Source organism: Equus caballus, chromosome 7 (assembly GCF_041296265.1).
Source record: "Equus caballus isolate H_3958 breed thoroughbred chromosome 7, TB-T2T, whole genome shotgun sequence".
Classification (NCBI taxonomy): domain Eukaryota; kingdom Metazoa; phylum Chordata; class Mammalia; order Perissodactyla; family Equidae; genus Equus; species Equus caballus.
Genome location: NC_091690.1, coordinates 76,023,560 through 76,049,605, shown reverse-complemented (window position 1 = coordinate 76,049,605; position 26,046 = coordinate 76,023,560). Strand labels below are relative to the sequence as shown.

The 26,046-nt window shown below is 38.0% G+C and overlaps 2 protein-coding genes and 1 pseudogene across 2 annotated transcripts; all 3 read left to right on the top strand.

The window, feature by feature from the left end:
* Nucleotides 1–3,457: 3,457 nt before the first annotated feature.
* OR51AG1 (olfactory receptor family 51 subfamily AG member 1) lies at nt 3,458–4,405 on the top strand. Its single transcript, NM_001391730.1, has one exon. It carries the CDS (start codon nt 3,458–3,460, stop codon nt 4,403–4,405), a length of 948 nt encoding a protein of 315 aa, NP_001378659.1.
* Nucleotides 4,406–12,860: 8,455 nt separating this feature from the next.
* Nucleotides 12,861–13,826, top strand: OR51G4 (olfactory receptor family 51 subfamily G member 4). The gene has a single exon (XM_005612309.3). The coding sequence runs from the start codon at nt 12,861–12,863 to the stop codon at nt 13,824–13,826; it is 966 nt and encodes a 321-aa protein (XP_005612366.3).
* On the top strand, nt 23,968–24,919 carry OR51V30P (olfactory receptor family 51 subfamily V member 30, pseudogene; annotated as a pseudogene).

The following is a 26,046-nucleotide window of genomic DNA, read 5'->3' as shown; positions in this document are numbered from 1 at the left end:
AAATATAATAACTCTGCATTTACTTTCTGAAGAACTGATATGGCTTAGTTTATGTAGTTTCTCAGGGCAGGGCCAAAAATACCAGGACTTCATTCTTATAGCTTTAGTGCCTATAACAACATTAATAAGTTTAAAGATCTGTGCCAAAGAGCCAAAGAACCATGTAGAGGATGAGCAATGTAGAAGTGTTTGTCAGAAGGTTGTATATTTTTGAAAAAAGACGTCTTGACTTCGAAGTTGCACTATCTTCTAGAAATATTAGACACTGTTCAACAAAATGGCATAAGTACTTGGTTTATAATGATGAGAGACATAGGGAAGAAAGTGCGGAGGGAATTGTTATCAAGAGAGAAGCATGCATTGGTTTAAACTGCAAGCTCTGGCCTTTGTCCACAAGTCTCCTGTCTTCCATTCTTTGTTGACTGTTGTCAATTTAGCATTTTTATGTGAGAAAATCCAGATATTTATAATGTGCATCTCTTCTCCACATGTAGATGAATGTCAAAATTGTATAGTTGCTCCTTGCTAAATATTAAACATACAAAAATTTTTGAAGACTATGGAAGTAAAGAAAATACCCAGGTGCCTCATTTTATCAGACAAGAATGCAGGCTGGAATGCTTTAACACAGGTAAAATCTAGACACTCAGTTATTAAGTGAGACTTAGAACACTTCTCCAGCATACACACAAGGCAATGCAGGAAGGTAGATTCCTTAATTACTTAAATATCATCATAGAATGAATTGTATTCCAAGACATGGAGTTTCACATTCTTTTAAGGGATGTTGCAGAGTTAATTTATCAGGAGTTGGACAAGATAACCTTGAAAAATATTAAAATTTTGTTTCTATGTTTTTTTCTGACAAAGCTCAAATAAAGACGATAGCATTTTTGCTTCTCACTTTGTGCTTGAAAACATTTTGTCAAAGGTCCATGGGTGAGGGATAATTCCCCCATCTGCTCCCGGTTAGCAGTGGACAGCCTGAGGAGAAATAGACAGAGAAATACACGCTTCTAACCTCTGCTTGATATTGTTTAGTCAGTTCTTAAACACTCAGAACCATGACTGCACCTCCTGCGAGTACCTCTCTCCCCTCTCATCATTGATCACCACAGCTAACTGGTGAAATGCTGTTCTTTTGACAACTCTGTTTAATCAGAATTTTTTTTATACACCATTGCCTCTCTGCAAAGTCCAGCTATGTGGCAGATCCATAATAGTCACTGAATTATGCTGAAAGAATTAGTTCATACCATTCACAAAATGCAGTGCCCTCTGCTGATTTTCTTTCTTTGTTTTGCTGTCTCAGGTAAGTCCCTGCATCTCTACTGTCCCTGATTCTTCCCACCCAGCCTAATATTCTGGGGGATCCCTTCTCCTTGGGAAGATGGAAGTTGCATTTCTGATGTGACTGGGCCTTGCACGGTTCAATGCCTATCTCTGGACAGACTCAGGCGCATGGGCTGAATCTATTCTCTCTGTCTAAGCTTAAGAGTCTGAGAGTAGCAGGTTCTCCTTTCCGACATCTCTACAAGGTGGAGTCAAGACAAAGACTTCCAGTAGCCCCCTAGACTCTTCTCATCTGTGAATTGATCACCACTTGGTCACATATCACCTTGGGCATGTCTTCTGAATATAAAATTATCTTTTTTTCCTACTATTCTCGTGTTTCAACAATGGATTTGCTATTTTATTCATATCACTTTGTTAAATATTCTCCCAGAAATAATTAATGCTGAATCTCAAATATTTTCTTTTTATTAATAATGATAAACTTCCTACATTTATGAGAACTTCAGTCTATTACATTTTGGTAGGTGGGAATGCTTTATCTTTCTTTTGAAAACAGACTGTAATTAACAGCCTATAGGTAAAACTTGTCAGAGGTAGGTTGATGGATGCAACATCTATTCACTGACCACCTCTTCCTCTGTAACCAAAATTCAGAGATGGTTTTTATTAGAACAACATTGACAACTCCTAATACTCATCCACCCTCACCTCTCCACAGGTATATCCACACAAAAACCGAGTTCTCTTTCTATTACAGATCTTTTCTCAACTCTGATAGGCCTGCCTCTGATTTTTGCCTTCCTTACAGATGGTTATTGTTTTTCTTCCTCCATGACTTGTCCTATAATTACTGCCCATATCTGTTTACTGTTCAATCACCATGCTTGTTTCAAACCTTACACAGATACTCATCCTTCACAGAATTTCTTCTGTGGATTTTCCTTAGACTAACAGTTAACATGTGGAATGGGGATTGTAGGTATTCTTCACAGCTTTACAGGGAAACTTACAGTCAGTTTGTGAAACAGAATTAGAATAAAATGAAGCTGCCTCATAAATGACTGCCCAAGAATATGTCAAGGTCTCCACTGTTAAGAGAAATTTCCCAAGATATTAAGAAAGGAAATCATCATTCAATGTGGACCTTAGATATGTAACCGAAGTTTCCTTTAAATTCTATGTACTCAGATTTCACACTTTATTGCTTTCTTTAATAATTGTCCTTGAATGTATCCAGGATCATTCTTTAAAAGGAAAGTTGTGGAAAGCAGTATGTGGATTCTCCATTGGGACTTTTTATCTGCCCCATGACCAATGCCCTCATGAACTGGTATATGGATGTATTCTACGTTGACCCGTGTGTTACTAGAACTTAAAAGGCAGAAGCTGTATATTGTCTGTCATTATATTACTTACATTGAATACATCACAGGAAGTCAGTAAATATGTGATGCCATTGAGAATACTTTGTGTTTCCAACTACAAATATTATCTAGTCTTCGTCTTCTTCCTCTCACACATCTGTACCAGCTCTCCAAACATTTTGTAGAAAACACCCTGTAATAGATATTGAGAAGGGATTTAAATCCAGTAAACATACACATCAAACTCAAACCCCTCCTGATGTCTTCTTGTCACATGTATTACTTTTGATGTCCTGAATTCCTTTCCAAGCAAAAGATATACCTAATAACATTGGGAGTTCAGAGTCAGTATTAACATTCTTATAAATTATTTTCTAACACTGAAGCAGCCATTAAATATAATTTTCCTGATCTATATTACTTTAGAATCCTATATTCTGGTACTAAAACTAATATAGCTTATGCATATTGGCCCTATGCTCCTAACACAGTTTCTTTTTGTATTTTTCAAACCTGAAACATCTTCAAATGAGGCAATAATTTTCTATATCTGAATGGCCCAAAAATGCTTCTGAAAAGTAGGATGAACCAGCAAAAGGAGAGGCAACATCGTACCCTAGTGAAAAGATGTAAAGAAATGAGTTTCAGTACTGTGGGAAAAGGAGAAAAGCAAGAGCAATATTATTCTGCAGGCACAGGCCACCAACGCCATGTGGTATGAGATGATAGGAAAATTCATGAATGAATAACTTTCTGCTTTCTTTATAATTTATCCAGAGTGAGACTTCCTCAGAGTTATGGCAATTCCTAACAACAATAATGCCAGCAGCTTCTTCTTCATACTGATGGATGTCCCAGGACTAGAGGCTTCTCATTGCTGGACAGCTATTCCTGTCTGCTCTATCTATGTTCTCTCTTTGCTGGGCAACATCACCATAATGTACATCGTCAAGTCTGTGCCCAACCTCCATACGCCCATGTACCTCTTCCTTTCCGTGCTTTCAACAGCTGACCTGGGTCTCTCAGCTTCTACACTGCCTTCAATGGCCGCTGTCTTTCTCCTGGGCCAGAGGAAGGTGGGAGCTGCAACCTGCTTTTTGCAACTCTTCTTCATCCACACTTTCTCAGTCATTGAATCAGCTGTGCTGTTGGCTATGGCTTTTGACCGCTGTGTGGCTATCCGAGAGCCCTTACGCTATGCTACCATTCTCACAACCAAGCGCGTTGGGGCCCTCGGGCTGGCCATTGAGATCCGTAGTGTTGCCCTTCATCTGCCTCTGCCTGTGCTCCTTGTAAGACTGCAATTCCAGCTTTTAAATGCTCTGTCTCATTTTTATTGTGTTCACCCTGATGTGCTAAGGCTGGCCAGTTCCAGCACTCTTGTGAACAGTGGCTTGGGGCTCTTCATCATGCTCTCCACATTAGGGATGGACGCTGTGCTCATTCTCCTCTCCTATGTGCTAATCTTGAAGACAGTGTTGAGCATTGCTTCCAATGTTGAGCAGCTCAAAGCCTTCAACACTTGTGTTTCCCACATCTGTGCGGTACTACTATTTTATACCCCACTAGTCAGCCTGTCCATGATCCATCGCTTTGGGAAGAAGAAGTTACCAGCTCAGGTATACATGCTTCTCTCCTATCTGCACTTTCTTATACCTCCAGTGCTCAACCCAATTGTCTACAGTGTCAAAACCAAAGAGATTCGGGCACGCATTCTGAAGTTGGTCTACCCCAAAAAGCACTGAGCCACTTGGATAAATTCTTAGTTGTGACAGTCAGCTTGCTGACTAAAGACACATCAGGGAGAAAGCGGAGTGTAGCTTCCATCTGATCTCTCATTTAATTATTCAAAAACACTAACTGAAATATATTATGATGTTTCTTCAGTCATTAGAACAGTCCTTGTTAATGTGAAAAACCATGTTTCTCATTCTGTGAAAGTCATTACCAGCCTGTGAAAACTCAGACTACTATAAGGGAAACAGCTTCCTGAGAGAGTCTCATTTACAGGTAAAAGCCAGCATATTGGAAAAGTGGGACTCCATGGCATCTAAAATCTATTCCAACTAAAAACCTAGAATCCTACAAAATTAAACTCAAAAGGACCTCACTTGGTTGTACTTTCTGAAAATTGGCAAATATGTAAAATCAAAATTTGTTTTTATTCTGATTTGTGTAATAACCATAGGTGTGGATTACATTGCAAAATATAAACCAAATAAAATATTTCAAAAATTTTAAATGCATTTAAAGAAATAAAGATTTTAATCATTGTAATAAAGTGTGTCACAATGTGAAGTTTATGCAGCTCAATATTCCTCTAAGCTCCATGACATTTGAAGGGTGGACACAGCCTCCAAAATTCTCCAGCCCTCTGAATGTAGTTGAAGCTCTACTCCTCACTTCCTAACGGATACATGGGGTATTCTGTGCCCTCATAAGCTACCAGGAGATGCTATAGTTTTTGAATGATGGATCCCACGTATAATTCAATTTTACCTCATTCCTTTAGGGAAGATTTAAAAAATAAGCAAAATAGACATCCTGGAAGGCCACTTTATGGGAATTGACAAAGCTTTCATAAACAAGTTAAAACTAGAGAAATTAATTTTCTCACTTTGTCATGGTGCTGGACTAAATCTTTAACTTCTCTAATAGAATTCCTCTATTAAAACATAACCAGTGAGAGATCACATAAGTCTTTCACTTACATGCTCATATTTTGGATTGATTGTATTGGAAAGTTACTCACAATGTTGAGATAGAATTGAGAAAGGAAGCATAGTACCACTATTTGATTTCTCCCCTACAGAGTAATTCATTTAAATCATATTTATTCACCTATGCTGGGCCACCTCCTAATTCAAAGTATAAAGAAAACAAATTGAATATTGTTTCCTTGGTGTGAAAAGTTGAAATCATCAGGGAAAATAGGATTGCAAACATATAATTCTCCAGTAAGTCACAGGTGCTTCGGTGACAGACAGCACAGCTTAGAGTGAGGACACAAAGAAGGATGGGTTATTTGATTGATGGGATTTCAAGAGATACTTCTTGGAGTGACGAGTTTTAAGTGGAGACTAGAAAGATGAAATATTTAAGCATGGCAAATAAAGCCTTTCTTGATCTGACCTCATCTCTCGACAGACCCTGCATTCCAGAAACACAAAAATAGTTGAAGTACCCCATCAACACTTGGTAGTTTCTGGCATCTGTCCAATAGTTCATCCTGTACCTCCGCCTGTAATACCCAGTGCTTTCTCCTTTGACATCTCTATACCACTCTCCACCCCACAGATTACAGATCTACTATCAAGGCAGTGAGATAGCTTTTGTTACCCTCCTACCACACTCTGTGTTAGGGAACCCTTCTCATGATCTCATAATATCTCAGGCATGTCTATTTTACTAACATTTAATTTTAATTTTAACAGCTTTATTGAGATTTGACATATTAAAATTGCACACATTTACAGTGTATGATTTGATAAATGTCACATATGTATACATGCATGAAATCATCACCACAATAAAGACAATGAAAATATCCATTACCCCCAAAAGTCTCTTGTTACTCTTTGTACTCCTTCCCTAGTACCTTTTTCCACCCAACCTGTCTCAAACACTGACATGGCTTTGTTACTACAGATTTAGTTTACCTCTTTCTATAGCTTTACATAAATGTATTCATAAATATATACTTTTTTCCTATTGGTCTGGCTTCTTTCTCTCAGCATGATTATATTGAGATGTATCCATGTGGCTTGTATATTATTACTTTTTATTGTTTAATAATAGTTTACTTTATGAATATACCATGATATGCTTTATACAGTAAATTCCCATGTAAATAAATTATTAAATGAGAAAAATTATATTTACCTTCATATTTATTCCATATAATACTGTTATTCCTTAGCATATGTCCAAACTTATACCTGGTATCATTTCCTTTCAGCCTGAAAAACTTTAACATTATTTTCTAGTGTAGTTTTGATCATCTGAAAGGTCTTTATTTCTTCCTTAATTTTGAAGAAAAATTTTACTGGATTAGAATTATATAATCTATATTCAAAATCTAATCTAATTTTACTAGATTAGAAATATATTAGTCTGAGCTTGTAAAGTGTTATCTGGCAGCATGCCTGGATGGACATGGAGTTCATCTCGTGTTTCCTTTATCACAAGGAATCATAGCTCTGCACTGTCTGTCTTTCAATATCTATTTTATATATCTGCCCAGAGATAAAATCATTTATTTGTTGGAATATGTTCTCTATCCATTAGTTCTTTATGACAACGTTGAGGTGGAAACCTTTTGGGCTTCTCTATTTTCTTGTCTTTATGCTTAGAGGTTTGATAAATAAGTCTGCCCCCAATAAACTGAGTTTGTTGTTTTCCTTTGCATCTATATTGGGAAACAAAGAATTTTACAAGACATTATTTTTGAGAGGCATGAGTTGTCTACCTTGGATTTCAATACTGGGGCTAAGTTTGCAATTTCTATTTAGCTGCAGATGTGTCCTCAAAGTTGGAAAGTCCTTCATTTTATTGAACTTTTATTATTTCTGTTGCAACAATAGAAAGTTTCTTTGTTGCATTTGTGTGAAAATACTAATAATAATATAATTTACTAAATATTTAAAGTGTGATTTTCAAGGAATGCTAGTAAGTGATTTGCATATATTATATTAAAAACAATATTATTCTTTTTGCTTTGTTTTGTTTTGTTTTTTTAAAGATTGGCAGCTGAGCTAACAACTGTTGTCAATCTTCTTTTTTTTTTTCTTTCTGCTTTTCTCCCCAAATCCCCCCAGTACATAGTTATAATATTTTAGTTGTGGGTCCTTCTAGTTGTAGTACGTGGGACGCTGCCTCAGCGTGGCCTGATGAGCTGTGCCATGTCCTCTCCCAGGATCCGAACCAGAGAAACCCTGGGCCACTGTAGTGGAGGGCGCAAACTTAACCACTCGGCCGTGGGGCCAGCCCCAAAAATATTATTCTGAAAGAATAATAATATTAAAATAACAGGTACTTCCTTGAGTATTGACAAACATTATTATAAGTTTTTAAATGGAGTACTCCATTTCATACTCACAACAATGCTGTGTGTTAGTTTCTTTCAATATTCCAATTTCACCAACAAGGAAACTGAGTCAATGAGAGATTAAGTAACATACCAAAATATTCAGAGCTACTAAGTGATAGAGTTGAGATTCAAATCTACAAAGTTTAACCCCAGGGCCATTTATTATTAACCACATATCTATTACTTCCCAATGGTTGTATTATTATATTTTACAGACATAAAAAATGAGGCTCAAAAAGCTTGTGCAACTTATATAATTACCAGTGTAGACCGTCTTCAACTCAGGTCTTTCTGATTTTGAAGCTTGTACTCTCAAAAAGTCCAATTACTTTTTAATAACAGTATAAGGGGACACAGTAACTAAAAAATTCAGGATTGCCAAGGCTAAAGGATTTTCAATCACAACAGAGTCTCTGCATTGCCATTGCAAAACTTGATTGGCATTGACAGGGTTAAAAACAATTGCTGCCCCAAAGCCCATGGTGCCTGCTGTGTTCATCAAGGGATGATGTCCAGGAAGTGGCTGATTTGCTGGAGAACTGTTCTTCATTGAGAACTCCCTTCTGTTGTACCCTGGAGGAGGGTGCGAAGTGTTCTCAGCTCTTGTCTCCTTCTGGATGAGTCAATAACACGGGATATGGAGAGGAAAGGCGTAAAGCCATTTTTAGGGTTCTTATTAGTAATCATTTAAGAATAGTGTTAATAATACGTTTTGTGTTACGATCTTGAAAAGGAACAGTATCGTGAAGATTTAAAGGAAGAAAATAGGCTCTTCATCTTCAGAGCCTATCTGGGAGCTATTGGAATGAGTTACCTGAAGAATTCCTCAAATGTACTGTCATAATAGATAAAACCAATTAAATGGCCAATTAGGAAATAGGCTGGTAACTCACCTGCCACTTTCCTCCTTGCCTTAAATACAGCCTGGAATATGTGTAACTGAAACTCTAAGCAGATGGATTCTACGCCCCTCAAAGGGAGACAAGCTGAGATGAGGAAGTTTGAGGAGCAGAATGGTATGGGGAGTTGCTGGTTTGTGAAGACAGTTTGAAAAGACAGTCTGTTTCTTCTTGCAAGATGGAAGGTAATAGAATAATAATGTGAATCAATAAACCCTGGGTGATCAAGAATAATGACAATTATTCCTGAATGCTCAAGGAATCATTTTTTAAAAAGGCCCTTGAACTTTGAGAATGGTTAGTAAATTTAGGAAAAAATTAAAGGACAGACAAATAATGAGTTATTTACTTTCTAAGTACTTTATAAAATGCTAGGAACTCTTCCATCCACTATCTAATTTTATCATCATTTAAACCTATGAAGTTGGCATGCTTTGTGAAGTAGGACAATTTACCCATTTCCATTTCTTAGTAGAAGGGAAAACTGAAATTAGCATAGTATATATGAGCGTATGTATACAGTGTGAGAGGAGAATGCTTTGTGAACATGAAATATATTTTCTTACTTTTTCATATTACTGTCATGACAGAACATTGGCTCTTAATGCTGTTAGACTGAATCCTAAGGCGGTTGCAGAAGAAAATAAACATTGGTATTAGGAAATCCAGCATGCTTCCCACTTTGTCTGCTCCATGATGCCACTGGTTCTCGTCTGACTGAAATTCTGCTGACGAGTCAAGAGAAGGAGTTCCTGTAAGGAAGAAGCTGAGAGTGAGTTCTTAAGACTTTGGAGAAACAGCATTTACTTAAGGCCAAGCCTTGCCCAGTTCTTTTTTCTTTCAGTGTTTTTGTACTGAAGCCAGGTCCCAAAACAAGTACCTTGCCTTTTCAGTTATATTCTTCTGCTTCTTAACGCTAAATCCCTTCTCAACACGAATTTTTTAAAAACTTAAAACAAGGAAAACCATCACACACAAACACAGGCACACATACAAACTCACAAACCTCCTCCTTTTCTAGGCATCAGCTAAGTGCAATATACACAAAAATCATATGCTCCACATATATTAATATCTCAACGCCTTTTTTCATAGATCCATTTTCGAAAAAACTAAATAAGTGAAATAAAGTCAGAAATTCTGACTGCTTACACCGTGGACATCCATTGTGCTCGTGTCTCTGCACTTGAAATATATGGGTGAAGACAGGGAACTTTGAGTTTTTTAAAGAAATATTAAATATTTTTCTCTAATTTAAATTTAAACAGGGCAAGGTGAATGCAAAATGAAGAATTCATAGATAGAGAGCATTCAGACACTTGATTTGAAGGCACAGTTCTTCCCAATCAATGGCCTCAAGTATTTCTTCACTTTATTTCACATTTGTTCCATCTTTCAGTAACTGAATAGAAATGAACAAATCTATCCATAGAAGGGGTAAAACAGCTCGTCCCGTTTCCTGCAGTAGCAGCATTTAGCTAACATACAGATTACCTTGTTAACAATTTGATATTTTGCACAATAAATTATAAGGAAAAACAGTGTCCTAATTTATTATAATTGCCATATGCATTTGGGTCTTGAATGATCTATGGTAAGATCATTTGGGGCGTCTCAATGAAAGAATCTGTGCTTGTGACTGAGCATCCTTGCTGGCCCCATCTCAGAGCTTGGCACTGAGGTGCAAGTTTTCTTTCTTTGTCTAAGGTTGTTCTTTTTTCTTTATTCATAACCTTTGCTTCTCCCCTACTGTCTTGCTTTACTAGGTCCTCAATAGCATTGCACACATGTGTTTACAAAGCAATACTCTACCTGCCTATGTACTGCAGTGATCCTCAGACTTTGGTTTGCATCAGAATCACCTGGAGGGTTGTTAAAACACAATGCTGTGCTTGAACCGAAGAAATCCTGATCCAGTAGGTTTGGGGTGGGACCTAATGATCTTCATTTATTACAAGTTCTCAAGTGCAGCTGATGCCACTCCTGATGCCCAGAGTCCACACTTTCAGAGCCACTAGGTATCTATTCATCACAGAAGAGAATATCTCCCCACTCCAGGGCAGGTGCAATGCAGTTTTCTTAAATGATTGTGTTGGAGCTAGAAGGTTGTCTCTGCTCTCTTAACACTCTTACTTCTATCACAATTCTAGCTAAAACAGGCACCCATCTCCTAGTTAACTTGTGCAATAATACTGGAGTTTTCCTGACACATCTCTACACACTCCCTACGATCACTGACACACTCACCCACACACACACAGCTCTCCAACCGTCTCACTCCTTCTTGCTGTTTTGCTTGTTCTTCAATTGTCTCCTCCTCACAGAGCTATTACCTGAACTCTCAATCTGAAATAGCACCCCCTTCTCTTTCCACATTATTTTATTAATTTTCACATATTTTAAATGATATTGACTCATGTCCCCCTTATTTTGGGGACCTTATTATTTTCTTCATAGCTCTATTTGCTCTATCTAGAACGGTTCCTAGGACAGTTTACTTGTTGAATGAAAATGCAGGCACCTAAGCTGGACGTAATAAAGTGGAATACAAGAGGAAAAACAGAAGTGGCCGTCATATAAGAAATTTAAAAAAAAAGAAATTCATGGGAGTTTTCAGCTTCCTTTGATTTAAGGATAAGCCTTGTGAGTGTCCTGAGTCTGTGGGCTAATAGCTGGCATTTGTCTTCAACTACAAACAACAGCATCCGAGTAAAGAGCCTTAAGTGAGACAGAATTATTTCCAGTCTTGGATCCTCCAATTACAACCCATGTGACTAGCAAAGTTATATACTTGAATCCTTACTGATTAAATTTCTTAGTCTGGAAAAACTAATCAGCCAACGTATGAGGATTGAGATGCTTTAAAATGGTATATGTGAAATTGTTTTGTAAAGTACTTTAAATGAAATAAAAAAGTAATGAATTGCACTTGCACATTTTTACCTGCAGAAAAAGGGGACAGAATTCATTATTAATTGGACTTATTTTTCAAAGAGAGAGGAATACTGGATTGTATTCCCCAAGAATGCAGGGAACAAGAATATGAGAGGGAATATGACAAAATCAAGAGAAAATCGAGATCATCTAAAAGAAAAGCGAAACAAAAAACCTCTGAATATATGATTAAATAAAATTCCTCAAAACTAAGTTGTCCTTCTTAGTCATTATTCCTTAGCGTTTTGTATTTCTGGGAAACTCCAGAAATCTCCTATCTTTGTTTAAGATTAGGAGGGAAGATGTAACACTTTCAAATCAAGTTCTCTTTCACTGAGTTCTCAAAAAATAGAACTCATAATGGAGCAGATACAGGGAGGTAGCTGAGGTGGCAGAAAGTGGAGCAGTGGCTAATGTTCAAGGGAGAGAACACAGCGGCAGAAGATCTGTTCTCAGAGTGTTGTATTTCTCTGGAACTTACTTTATATAAGTGGATCGAAGTCCTGATTCCTTGGCAAGTAAGTGTCTTTTTCTAGTCTCTATATCCTCATCAGTATAATGCTGAATAATTACAGGTAAGCTTTAAGGTATCTGCTTAATGTTCTATGAGTTAAGAATCCATCTATTTAATGTTCCATATGCACAGCTCCATTAGAGAATGAATGGTATTTGTGTAAATGTCTATTTTTGCCATAGCTTGGCATTTTAAATTTTGTGACAAAATTGTGTTTGTGTGCTCACAGAAGTGGGCTGATACGTTGAGGAATCATTTTGTATTGTTTTAATTATGAAAGAAGATGTCTCCGAAAAATTCTCATATTCACCACATTGGAGAAGTACCCATTGAAAGCAGTATGAATGAGAACTCGACAGGAAGTGAGTAACCTAGATTCTGGTCCCAGACCAGACACACTAACCATATTGGAACCTGGAGTTCATTTCCCAATATGTATACTGAAGAGTTAAGACCAGTACTCCCTCTGCCCCTTTCCAGAGCTGTGTTTGAAACTCTGACTTGGAGTAAATTTTGTTGTGTGGCTCCTGACCGAAGCTTACTAGGTATGCAAGGTTTGTTCTAATATTTCAAACTAACTTTTCTTTAAGGGCTCCTTGTCTATGAATTAGAGGAAATATTTAGGCAAATTGCATGGCCGTGGCTATCAAAAAGACACTTTGGTGAGTTTTTATAAGGTCTTGCTTTATAGGACAGGTTTTGACTCAGAAACTGATTTGATTCTAGGGTCTATGATTGCCCCTCTGCCTGGAGTTCGACTCCTGATGATTATGTCAGTCTCCAACCAAAGCAGCACCTCCTTCTTCCTAACAGGCTTCCCAGGCCTTGAGACTGTGCATACCTGGCTCTCTATCCCTCTGTGTGTCATGTATTTGGCATCCCTGGCAGGGAACAGCCTGATTCTGTGGGTGGTGAGGTCAGAGCCCTCCCTGCACCAGCCCATGTACTACTTTCTGTCCATGCTGGCAGTGACCGACCTGGGCCTGTCTGCCTCCACGCTGCCCACCATGCTCACCATCTACATGCTGGGTCTCAGGGAAGTGGCAATGGATGTGTGCCTGGCACAGCTCTTCTTCATTCATACCTTCTCCATCATGGAATCCTCTGTTCTGCTGACCATGGCCTTTGACCGTTTTGTGGCCATCAGCAACCCCCTGCGCTATGGCACCATCCTCACAAGTTCCCGGATTGCCAGCTTGGGCCTGGCCATAATGGTGCGCAGCATTGGTCTCCACATCCCAGCCCCCATCATGCTGAAGAAGCTGCCTTACTGCGGGAATCGCCTGCTTTCCCACTCCTACTGCCTGCACCCAGATGTCATGAAGCTGGCCTGTGCTGACACCCATATCAACAGTGCCTATGGTCTCTTTGTAGTGCTCTCTACTCTCGGAGTGGACTCAGTGCTCATTGTCCTCTCCTATGTGCTGATCCTCCAAACAGTGCTGTTCATTGCCTCCAAGGCTGAGCGCCTCAAAGCCCTCAATACTTGTGTTTCCCACATCTGTGCTGTGTTGCTCTTCTATACACCTATGATTGGCCTGTCTATGATCCATAGATTTGGGAGACGGGCTTCCCCAGGCACCCGTGTACTGCTTTCCTATCTTCACTTTTTCACACCCCCGGTTCTCAGTCCAGTGGTTTACACCATTAAGACCAAGCAGATTCGACTGAGGATGCTGCGCCTCTTCTGGTTGCATAAGGCTGGCATCAGAGACGGTCAGGATCATTAAGTCTTTGGTAGAGAGATAAAAGGCAGGAGGGACTTCAGTCACAGTCTTTAATGAGCCACTGAACATAAAGTGAGTCCGGTAGTGAAGAGAAAAATGTAAGATAGACAGGGAAATGCAAATCAAAACTGCATTAAATACTCACCATGTTAAATACACTATTATAGACCCTGCAAATAGAAATATAACTAAGATACAACCTCTGTCTTAGAGGAAAAGTTCATACTATTTAAGACTCATGAAGGGAACCGCTATTCTAAAAGGAAAAAGAACTCTAAAGAATAGCTTAGGACCTTTACAAATTTATAAAAGTGCACAAAAAGCTTTGCCTTAGAGTTTAGGAGAAAAAAATTTTGACAGATGGAGTGATGGGTATGTTTGGAATTCAATGATATTAGAAGCATTTTGGAAAATCCCTACTAAATATAATCCCCGTGAGGAAACATATTCTTTCTCTCATTGACCATTGCATCACCTTTCCTGAATTTAGAGGTTTCCACATATTAGGTATTTGGTTTGTACAGAATGAAGGAATGAATGAGTGGGTGACATTTTTGAGGAAGATTTCTGGCAAGGGTGAAATGAGGCAATGAATGTAATTCCAGATATGTGGAAAATCATGCCTACAAGAACTTCTTAATTTAACTTTTAGAGCATTCCAGGATTTTGCTGTTTTTCTTTCCTTCTCAATATAAATTTCAAAGATGCTGTGGCTATCCAGCTCTTAAATTGCAAATAGCTTTGGCCAGAATTACCAACATATTTTTTTAAATAAGAAAAACAATTTTGAGCAAAATTCTTTTAGCTTTGAGCTTATTTTTGTTTTAAATCTCATCAGTCTTGAACAGAAGTAGTCGCCCAACTATAAATGAAAGAGGCTTTGAAAATAAAATGTGTGAGTTTTATTACTATAGCCCTCACACTGAATGCAGTAGTTATTTCTTTGTATATACTTCATAACACCTTTACTTTTGGCTTCCTCACACATATTAGGAGGGGAACTTAGAGATACAGCAGTGGGAGGGAAGTAGTGAGTTACAGATGTTATAACAGGATGGGAAAACAAGATAAAAATTTTTGAGAAATCTAACACAAGTGAAAGAAGAGCTAACAGAGCAGGGACTAAATAGTCTCATATTGTTTACTTATCTCTTGAAATATCAGTAGGCACACTACAGTAATACCATAACTGGAGTTATAGAGACAAAACAAAATCTTAATGAAAAACTCGAAACAGTGGTTGTCCTTGAGTTTACATTATACCTTTTGAAATAATCTAAATCTACTTTCAAGTGTCTCTACACCATGCTCATGTAACGCAATTATCTGACAACAAGGTAGTCCCAATTCCTCCCTGCTGTGCCTTGTGACATTGCTGACATTTGTTTCAATGATTCATATGCTTTAAGTAAACAGTACTTTTTAGATCAATTAAGATTTATAGAAATAAGAGACTTTATTTTACGTTCATTTATTCCTTCTTTGACATTCTTCCTTTCATAATGGAGAGCTAAGTTTCTGACATATAATGTTCCTTTTGTCTGAAAGATTTCTTTTAACATCTCATTCAGGGAAGGTCAGCTAGTTCGCATGAATTCATGAATTGCTTCTTTTTTTTTTAAAGATTGGCACCTGAGCTAACATCTGTTGCCAATCTTCTTTTTTATTTTATCATTTTTTTTCTTCTTCTCCCCAAAGCCCCCGTCTCGTATACAGCTGTATATTCTAGTCCTAAGTGCCTCTGGTGGTGCTGTGTGGGACACCGCCTCAGCATCGCCTGATGAGCAGTGCCATGTCCACGCCCAGGATCCGAACCAGTGAAACCCTGGGCCACAGATGCAAAGCGCACAAACTTAGCCACTCAGCCACGGGGGGGCCGGCCCCATGCTTATTTATTATTATTACATTTTGGGGTTTGCTGAAATCTGCATCTGCATTTCTCCTTAATATTTGAAGAATATTTTCACTGAAAATGAAATTCTGGGTTGGTGGGGTTTTTTTCTTTAAATATGTAAAATATTTCATTCCACTCTCCTCTTGCTTGCATTGTTTCTGAAGAAGATTTTGCTATAAATCTTCTTCTTCCTTTATCGGTAAGTCTTCCCTCCACACAATGGATTCTTTCAAGATTTTTCTCTTTGTGAATTCTCCACTTGAATAAACTTTGACTGACGCATTTATTTCAGCATTGCTCCTTCTTCTGTCAGATGGGATTCCTGGATCTGTGGTTTGTTTTCAGTCACCAACCATGGAAAATTCTCCGCCACTATTGCTTCATATATTTCTTCGACTTTGTTCTCTTTTTCTTCTTCTGGCATTCAAATTACGTATATGTTACATCTTTCTACACTGTTCCATAGGTCTTGGGAGTTCTATTTTTCATTCATTTTTTTTCTCTTTTCACTTTAGTTTGGGAAGTTTCTACTGACTGACCTTCAAGTTGGTTTATTCTCATTTATTCTTGTTTGAATCCACCAGTTAGTTCATCAAAGGCATTCTTCATTTCTATAACAGGGGTTTTTCATTTCTAGCCTGTCCTTTTGATTCTCTCTTAGCATTTCTGTCTGTCTGCTTACAATGCCATTCATTTTTTCATGTTTAGTAATTCCATTAGAGCCTATAACATGTTATTCATAGATATATAAATTCCCATTTGATAGTTACATATTCTGTGATATATCTGATTCTATGTGATGGATTGTTTTGTCTCCCTGGAGTGTGTTTTCATCTTTCCTTTTTGCACACCTTATAATTTTTGTTGACAATAAGGCATGTTTTATTGCACAATAGGAGGTAGGTCATTATGCCTTTAGCATGAGAATTTATGTTAATATGACTAGAAATAGGGTTGTGTTTGTTGTAGTTATAGATAGGAGAAGGTACTGTCCTTGTTCTTTTGTCTCTCTTGACTTTAGTTATCCCAATATATTCTTCTTCAGAGAAAATCTGTGTTTTGCAGCTCTTTTAGCTGCAATCCATTATTATTATACTGGAAACTTTTTGGGTTAGTGGTAAGATGTGGCATGTGGAAGAGTCAAGCATACAATAATCTACTAATTAAACCTTAGTGGGTCTAAGATTTTACTGGATCTATTTCCCAGAGCTGTGACCTTCACAAGGATTTCTACAGAGGTCTTTCCCCCCACACCAGGCTCCTTTCCTTCCCTGATAGCAGCATTCTCAATCTATTGAATTGTGATCCATTTTCCCCCTTAGATGAGACATGAAGAATGAAGGAGCTGGAGAGGAGAGGAATGCCCTTCCCTCAGTTGGGATAAGGTTATGACTGTCTTTTTTTCTAGAAATGTTAGTCTGTGCTATGGAAAGGCCTCTGGGTATATTTCATGATGGTTGCCCCTCCATTCTCTTGGCCAGAGCCACAAGTATATCTTTCTTTGTTTCTCATCTATAATATATCGAAGTTTACGGAGAAAAGAAATATTGTGGATGACCTCGGAATGGAGTCTACTCCTTCAGAATTTTGGTTGCAAGCAATAAAACATAGTTAAATCAAAATTAAGCAACACATAGAAACTTATTTTAATTGTGTAAGGACAGGCTGTGAAAGACAAGAGCAGGGACGCAGCCTGACTTTCTGAGCACCAGAATTTTGGAGCAGGAAAGAAATCAGGAATGAAATTAAGCCAAGTCCTCCCGTCCCCATCCTACACACATAGACATCCTCAAGGACACATAGTTTCTTTTCTTTGCATATTTTTTCATGCCTGTTAGGTTTTACTGTATCTTTAGATCTGCAGATACATGAGAATATTGACTGCCGCCCAATTGTAATAAAACATCCCATTCACATTGGAGAAAGTCTGCTTTGAGCAAAATTGTGCACATACATGAGGGGTACTGACTCCAGGATTACTCTTTCAGTCATTCATTGTCTCATTAGAAAGGTAATAAATATTTTTAGGAGAATAAATTCACCCAAGAAAATCAAAACTCATCTATGTATTCTCTGACTTGTTCCAGGGCTGACCATACAAACAGTGGCTATAAAATGGAATAAATTTTTTCTAAATTGAAAGATACAGACATATAGGAATATTGAAAATTCCCTACTGACATCATGGGAAAATGACATAGACAACTGAACACGGTGATAATTGTTTAGGGGGTTTCAAGACAGACTTCATTAATTAAATTCCATCTAAGGTAAATTTTGAATAGGTATTTCTCCAAAGAAGACACACAAATGGTCACTAGATAAATGAAAATGGGTTCAACGTCAAGAATCATCGGGGAAATGTAAACCAAAACCACAATAAGAGATCATCTCACACCCTTTGGTATGGCTATTATCAAACAACCCCCACAAAAGATAGCAAGTATTGGCCAGTGTGTGGAGAAAAGGGAACTCTCTACATTCTTGGGAATATAAATTGGTGCAGCCATTATGGAAAACTATGGAGATCTCTCCAAAATTAAAATAGAACCATCATATGATCCAGCAATACCACTTCTGAGCATATATCCAAAGGAAATAAAAAGAGGATTTCAAGGAGGTATCTGCATTCTTATGTTCACTGCAGCATTATTCACAATAGCCAAAACAGGGAAGCCACCTAAATGTCTATCAACAAACAAATGGATAAATAAATTGTAGTATATACTTATAATGGAATATTTTTCCGTCTTAGCAAAAGAAGGAAATCCTGTCATTTGTGACAACATGAATGAATCTAGAAGACATTATGCTAAGTTAAATATGCCAGATACGGAAGACAAATGCTGCATAATACCACTTCTATGAAGGTTGAAATTTCTTAGCATGACACACAAAATCCTTCTCTCTCATATTTCTATAATTCTGCCTTAGATATTAATTTCCAGAAACACAAAACTTGTCCTGTAGTGCCTCAGGTCTATCTTACTGTTTCTAGAATTTGTGCTTTATTTTATCCTGACTCACTGGCTGGAACAACCTTCACAGTCCAAATATTTGTTCTAACACACAGATCATAGACTTTCCCCTCATTTGAGTTCTAAATGGTCAGTTCTAGCCATCAGGATGAGAGAATTCTTTAAAGAAACTCTTTTTTGCCCAGGCATTTTAGGCTTGCCTCAGCCCAGGATGGAGCATTCAGAATCTGAAGAATTGACACTTGGACAGGGCCAAAAAGTTCTTAGTCACAAAAGTCTTTCTACAGCCCATCGCAGAACTTGTTTGGCAATGACTTCTCCTAACCCCTGGAGGGAAGCTTCTGTGTTCTGCAAGGCAGGGATGTTTAGAGCATTGCCCAAGATGCTGTGAAATTACTCTCCACTGAGAACCCCCTGATGTTTTCCTCTTACAGAAGGAAGACGTATTTTCAGCATTGACCTTCTTAAGGGTAAGTCAATATTGTGGGGCTTGGAAAGGAAAGAAGAAACAGCCACATGTTTGAGGATGGTACCAATAAGTTTTGTGATGCAGCCCTGCATATCAGTGCATTGGATGTCTAGAGAGACGAAAGAGGATCCGTTCCCCAAGGTGACATTTAGGAGCTATTGGGAGACATAGTTTCCTTAAGCCTTCCCCAAGTGTACTGCTATAAGAGAGAACAACAGTAGAATGCATAATTAGGAAAGCATGGAAACCCACTGACAAATCCTCTCTTCTTAAACAAATCTTGATGTGTATGTATCTGAATCTATGTGTGGTTGATTGCCCCTCAAATAAGCCAAGGTAAAACTGAGGAAGGACTGTGGAAGAGAACTGCATAGGGAGAAAGCTGTGCTATGAAGAGATTTGAAAAATGTAGGGTCTCTCACCTCTTGGAAAAAAAAAAGTGATAATCTCAGTCAATAAACTCAGGGTTCTTAAGGTCAAAGTCAATTATTTCTAAATCGTTGACTTACCAACTTTGAAAACATACTTGAAGCTTAAAATTGTAAAAATTTGAGGAATAAATAAATGAGTCTAAATTTACAAAATTGCTTGACTTAACTTTGTTATTAAATATTACTTCTTTTTGAAGCATACCACCTTGATATTGCATGTGTATATATGGTGGTATGAAATTTATTTGGGGGATGAGAACCATCATCTTTTGACTATCCGGTAGTATGAGTTTCATTGATCCTCTGGTGTAAATCCTAATATAGTTGCAGAAAGAATGCATACTGATTCAATGAAAAATACAGTGCTGCCTCCAACTTTGCTCTTGCTTTGATACCACTTTTGAACAGCTGTTTTACCATCTACCTACTAGTGCTACTAAGAGCTCCTCTAAGCAGTCAGCTTACAGTCTATGCTTAAAATTGTTCAAATGAACTTCTGCTCACTTCTCTCTCTGGCAAAAATAAGAAATGTTTCATGTTGCGGCAGACAAAATAATGTTGACAATCTCTTGATATTGGATTATATATTTCACAATATACTTGCACTGAATAATTTCTAGGAATCGCAAGTTAAAAAATCAAGTAAAGAGGGATGAGATTGCTTTATTTACAAGAAACCCAGAATGAATAAGAGGTTTGAACAAATTTATTCAGTGAGTTTGTGATAAAGTTATGGTCAAAAACCATAGCCTTTGCTTTTTGCCCTGAAACAATTTTTATCACTTTCTATCACTAAATTTCTTTTCACAACAAATAGTCATTTATAACAACAAAAAAATCCTCTTCCAGGTACTTGGATAAATGTAAGAAATAAGAAGTAAATAGGACGTGTTCCATGTATTGACGAATCTCAAATCCTTGTCACATAATACTCATTTTATTGCCCTGGTTAGGAAAATAAAAGTCATATTGCTGAATCTGTCTACCACAAGAGCATCTCCTGTGCTTGTATCTTCATGTTAGAAGTCTTTGATGGACTATTTAATTAGTTATAAAAGTCTTGAAATAGCTCTTTTTAGTGTAAGATATGTGCAGAGTTGAAAGATGTGGTAATGAGAGTCCACAGGTACGTACATTGAATGCATACTGTTATTCTGAAAGCAGCCTTCTCCTCAATGAGAGTCTCCAACAATTCTCTTATCTTATGATTTCTTATACTCCCTCCATTTTTCAGCACATTATTGGAAATTCATAAAACCATTTATAGAAGGAGTAAAAGCATTTTCCCAGCTTCTCACCACAGCAGAGACAAGCCTAAAATAGGGATTATCTGATCAGTTGGTCTTCTTTGCATTGTATCACCACTGATAAAATGATGGCCTTGGGTTATTATGGCATCCCCTTCTTTTTTACATTTAATGCTTGTCTGTATAAACATGTTGGATCATCTCAGTATATGTGCATTCCTGATCATCATTGCCACCATCGTTTGTCTCAAAACTTAGCTTTTGGGAAGAACTTTTCCCACTTCACCTAAGGACTCAGGGTTACAAACCTTGTCTCTTAATTCTTAACCTCTTCCTCTCCTCCCTTGCCCACTTTAATCGCCATTTAGAGAGCAATAATGTATTTCGCTGCATAAACAGTGTTCTCTTTGAAGATCAGAATTGTGTAGGTAGTAAGCACAGATGTATAGAATTCAAAATTTTAAGATGGATGAGTGAACTTTTCTTAGTGATTGCTTGGGTTTTGGATTCTCTGTTGTCTACAACTTTTCTTGTTGGCATCCTCACACTAGCTACAGCTGGTTTATGTCTGCCAGCTGCCCCAGGTATTAACAATTCAAGGTTCTTTCCTTTGCCTGATGCTTCTCTTTGCACCTACCCCATTAAACACTCACACACACACACACACACACACACACAGAGGTCCAGGCAATGCACTCCCTCAAAGTCACACATATATATGCACGTCTTTAAATGGCTGCTTTTTTTCAATTCTAATCTTACTCCAACTGTTTCCTCCTTGAGAGTTATATCCAGAACACTTTATATAAAATGCTATCACATGCAGCCCTTCTATCAGCATTATTTATTTCACAATATTTACCTTTATTAGCATCCATCGTGTTCATGATGCTTCATTGTAGGTGTAATTTTGTCTATCCTGTAGACGCTATAACGCTAGCACCTATAAATAAGAGTCCTTAACGCTACTTACTTACTGAAAAAAATTATTTAAGCAAATACTAGGATTTTAAAACTGACTCTCTGACTGTAATAAGGAAACATGTGAAGCTACCATCACATTTGTAGCTTTTTAAAAATCAGAATTTTAAGGGAGTATTTAGCTTATGCCGATATGCAGGTAGAAGTCACACCAGGCTTCTGATTCTCCAAAGTCTTTCCTTATCACAGCAGAGATCTTCCTCTGTTTTTTCTTTTCCTTCTTTTTTTTTTTTTTACCATAAGCTAAAATGCTCAGAAGCTAAATAACAAACACCAAGCATTGTATTCTCCTCGTGCATCCACTCTTTATTAAATAGGAGGCTCTGGGCAAATTATTTTCTTCATTTGCTGCAGTCTATCTCTTAATTTAGAAACCAGGCATAATAAAATCTCATTTCTCAGTCTTAGAGAATTGAGGTGATTATCTGAGATTATAGACGAAAAAGTGATTTTAAAGTATTTAAAGTGAAAATGCAAATATGAAGGGTTACACCTGCACTTTGCTACCTTCAGAGGAGGGCAGGATCCATAAGGGGGATCTCTTTTGGAAAGGAGTTGAATACTAGTGTACATATCTCCAGACAAATTAGTTTTCATCACAACAGTTTTCAACTCAAGACAATGTCTGTGAAAAACAAACAAACCCATTACTCCTCAAAATTCAGTTGCTCTTACCAGCTATTGTTATTCTTATGTTGGATCATTGTGGATTTGCAGAAAGCTCCTGGCTGGGTTTTGTTGAAGAGGGATTGAGAAATACTTTAAAATAGAGTCATCTTCTACTAGGGTCTGGGACAAAATAGCACACCTTAGGAAATACATGGATTGGCAGCTGAGAGACCCACAAGGTTCAGGGGACAGAAAATGTGGAGAAATGGTGGACAGTGGTTCTATTCCCAAATGTGGTTTATCCTGCTGTTTACAGGAGATCTGATTCTTGACAAGTTCTTGGCTTTTTGGAGTCACTGGAACCTCATCAATACAAGGCTGGGGATGCTGCAGGGTCTATAAGCTTCGTTCTAATTCTGACGTACTTGAGTTTGAGTTTACACTCGTGCTCTTAGATCTCCCTGCACCAGCCCATGTACTACTTTCTGTCTGCTGGCAGTGTCCCACCTGCGCCTGTGTGCCTCCATGCTGCCCACCATAAGTACATAATTAACTATGTACAACTAACACATAAGTGAATGTTTTAGCAGTATGGTGTGTGTCACTTTATAGTATTTTTATGAAACCTTTTTGTATATAGCTCTTATACTATACCTGTCAGAAAGGAGACACATTTCTCTGGAGTTCAAAAAAGGAAGAGAGTTTGACTGAGGAATTCAGTGAAAAATAAAAATTTCCTTAAGTGGAAAACAATAAATAACTCTTATGTAAACATTATAGTTTATTTCAGACTGAAATGGACACAAAAATTCCTCAGATTTCTGATACTATCTTTCCCTTTGGATCTTTGCTTCTTAGCTTCTTCTGAGCACAGTCAGTCAATCCAGTCCATTTTCAGTCAATGCCATGAGTCACCCTCCCTCTAAGATTAGAAAAGTTGTGGACTCTGGGGAAAATGCTGCTATTTATCCTTTCCTCAGAATACCAGGAAACTGCTAGCCTGGAAGAACCAGGAAGAATCTTTCACTTGCATCATCCTTCACGAGAGAATAGTGCTCTCCCTGGATCCCGGGTTCACCAGCTTCCACAATCCTCTTCATTCCTTCCTCCTAACTCTGAGCCTTCTGACTCCCTGTACACAAGGACTGGGGAAGGAGAGAGCGTTCAGAGGTTAGCCAGGAGCAGCAGAGCAGGAGCAGCCTTATGCTCTCAATAACTTGAGTCACTGTCACCTGGTGAGTGTGGTGCAAGTGGCTGAGAGAGACTACAAGGGAAGGAAGTTAATGATCCAATTTGCCTAAAATGGTCAGGACGTTGATTTGCTTCTATAAACTCTGAGACCTGACATCAAGGACGTTCTCTGTGAAACCATCTTGTGCTGTAGCTTCTCCTACAGTTGACTTCCCTGGGGTTCTACAATTAGCTTAACTTGTGCTACATAAGCTCTGGGCACTGTGTTATGTTAAACTGTTCTCAAAGCCAGATAGTATAAACAAAACTGTGAATATTTACCTTACCTTGGGAATTAGCTCCAAATGCTCATGTCTGCTTCTTCTGCTTCCATTATTAATTCCTCGATATTTATTCTCACAGGGTTCCCTGGCCTAGACCAGTACTATCTCTGGTTTTCAATTCCCGTCTCCTGCATCTATGCTATGGTTTTCCTGGGAAACTGCATGGTGTTCCATGTGATCCAGGCTGAGTCGAGCCTGCACCAGCCCATGTTCTATTTTCTGGCCATGCTGGCCCTCACCGACCTGTGCATGGGGCTGTCCACAGTGCACACGGTACTGGGGATCTTCTGGGGGCTCAGCCGGGCGATTGGTTTGGATACTTGTATTTCACAGACTTTATTTTATCCATGGACTCTCCTGCACAGAGTCTGGAGTCCTTCTTGCCATGGCCTTTGATCGCTTTATAGCAATTTGCAATCCTCTGATGTATACGTCCATCCTGACTAATAATAGAGTCATTCATTTTATGGTGACCATTTTGATGAGAAGTGCTTTGTCTATTCTTCCCGTCATCATTCGTTTGAAGTTCTTCTCTTACTGCCGTCCCCACATCCTCTCTCACTCTTTCTGCCTTCACCAGGACCTACTCCGGCTGGCCTGCTCTGACATCCGCTTCAACAGCTTCTATGCCCTGGCTCTGGTGATTTGTACCGTGTTGTTGGATGCCGTCCTCATTCTTATCTCCTATATTGTCATCTTGCATACGGTGCTGGCAATTGCATCCCGGGAGGAGAGGCTCAAGTCTTTGCAGACCTGTGTCTCCCACATCTGTGCTGTCCTGGTTTTTTATATTCCCATGATTGGTCTCACCATAGTGCATCGCTTTGGAAAGCATCTCTCACCTTTGGTTCATGTCCTTATGGGCAATATCTATATTCTCTTTCCACCCCTGATGAATCCAATCATCTACAGTGTAAAGACCCAGCAGATCTGAAGCAGGATGAAGAAGTGGTTTTCCCTGAAAATGGGGTGAAACCCTTGGGTTTTATCAGTTAGAATGTTTTAAGGTAAAAATAATAATGCTAGTCCCCATGTGTGCAACAAGATACAATTTGAATACTATTTTCTATAAGGTTTTATTCTTTTATAAGGACTTGAGCATTAAAGAACTTAAGTGACTTGCTAATGCAAGAGAGGTAATGAACTAAGTTTTGTTGATACAGAATCCAGAGCAGGTTTCTCAAAGTTTACTGTAGGATACTCAAACCATTATGGATGAAACAATGAGGAGCTTTGTATTTTATTGTATATCCTTGCAGCATGATTGCCATATGAAAATTGTGTTATCCTGAGTTAATCAATATTTTCATTCCATTTAGTCACACCTCTACCTAAAATTTCAAAAACACACCTAATTTTTATGTTATTCAAGTAATGGACCTTATATCAAAATATATTATACAGTGAAATTGCACTTCCCTCACTCCTACAGGTGAGTTGAGTTACTATGATGTTGAGGCTTCCCTCTGCTCTATTCTCTTTCCTCTATTACTGACTTAATGCAAGTCCATTAAAGATGTTTTGGAATAAAAAGATGTATAACCCCTCTATTCCAAAGGTTTTCTCCTTAATTTTTTTCAGTGTTATGAAGCTGCGACCTTATTGCATTCAATTTTTCACTCTACATTTTTTCACTAAATATTATATCATTAGGACTTCCTTGTGGCATTGTAAATTATCCATAAAGTCTGCAGAAAAGAGTTTAGTTTAGAAACTATTGCAAAGGCTCAATTGAGAACTGATCGTGGCCTCTCTTAGAGCAATGGTTGTGAAAATGGAAATATGATAAGAGATATGAATGATATTTAGGATATACAAATAAACTTTAATAACATTATGGGTTGCTGAACTGTTTTCACCCTGAATGTTTAATATTATGCAGAAATGTGCTGTGTGTCTGTTTCATCCTTCTTCAAATAGATGGGAACCATCTCAAGGAAAAATATAATTTCTGATTCATCTCTGTGTTTTCAGTGCTTTAGAATCGAATTACCAAGTTCTCCTTGAAAATATCTTCGGGGATAGGGCTCAGTTGATATTGCACCCATTCCAGAATTGCTGCAAAGACTTAAATCTCCAAGTTTTAAAATATCTTTCATC

Coding starts and splice junctions, on each gene's coding strand:
- OR51AG1 (NM_001391730.1), top strand. CDS start 3,458: ATGGCAATTCCTAACAACAATAATGCCAGCAGCTTCTTCTTCATACTG.
- OR51G4 (XM_005612309.3), top strand. CDS start 12,861: ATGATTATGTCAGTCTCCAACCAAAGCAGCACCTCCTTCTTCCTAACA.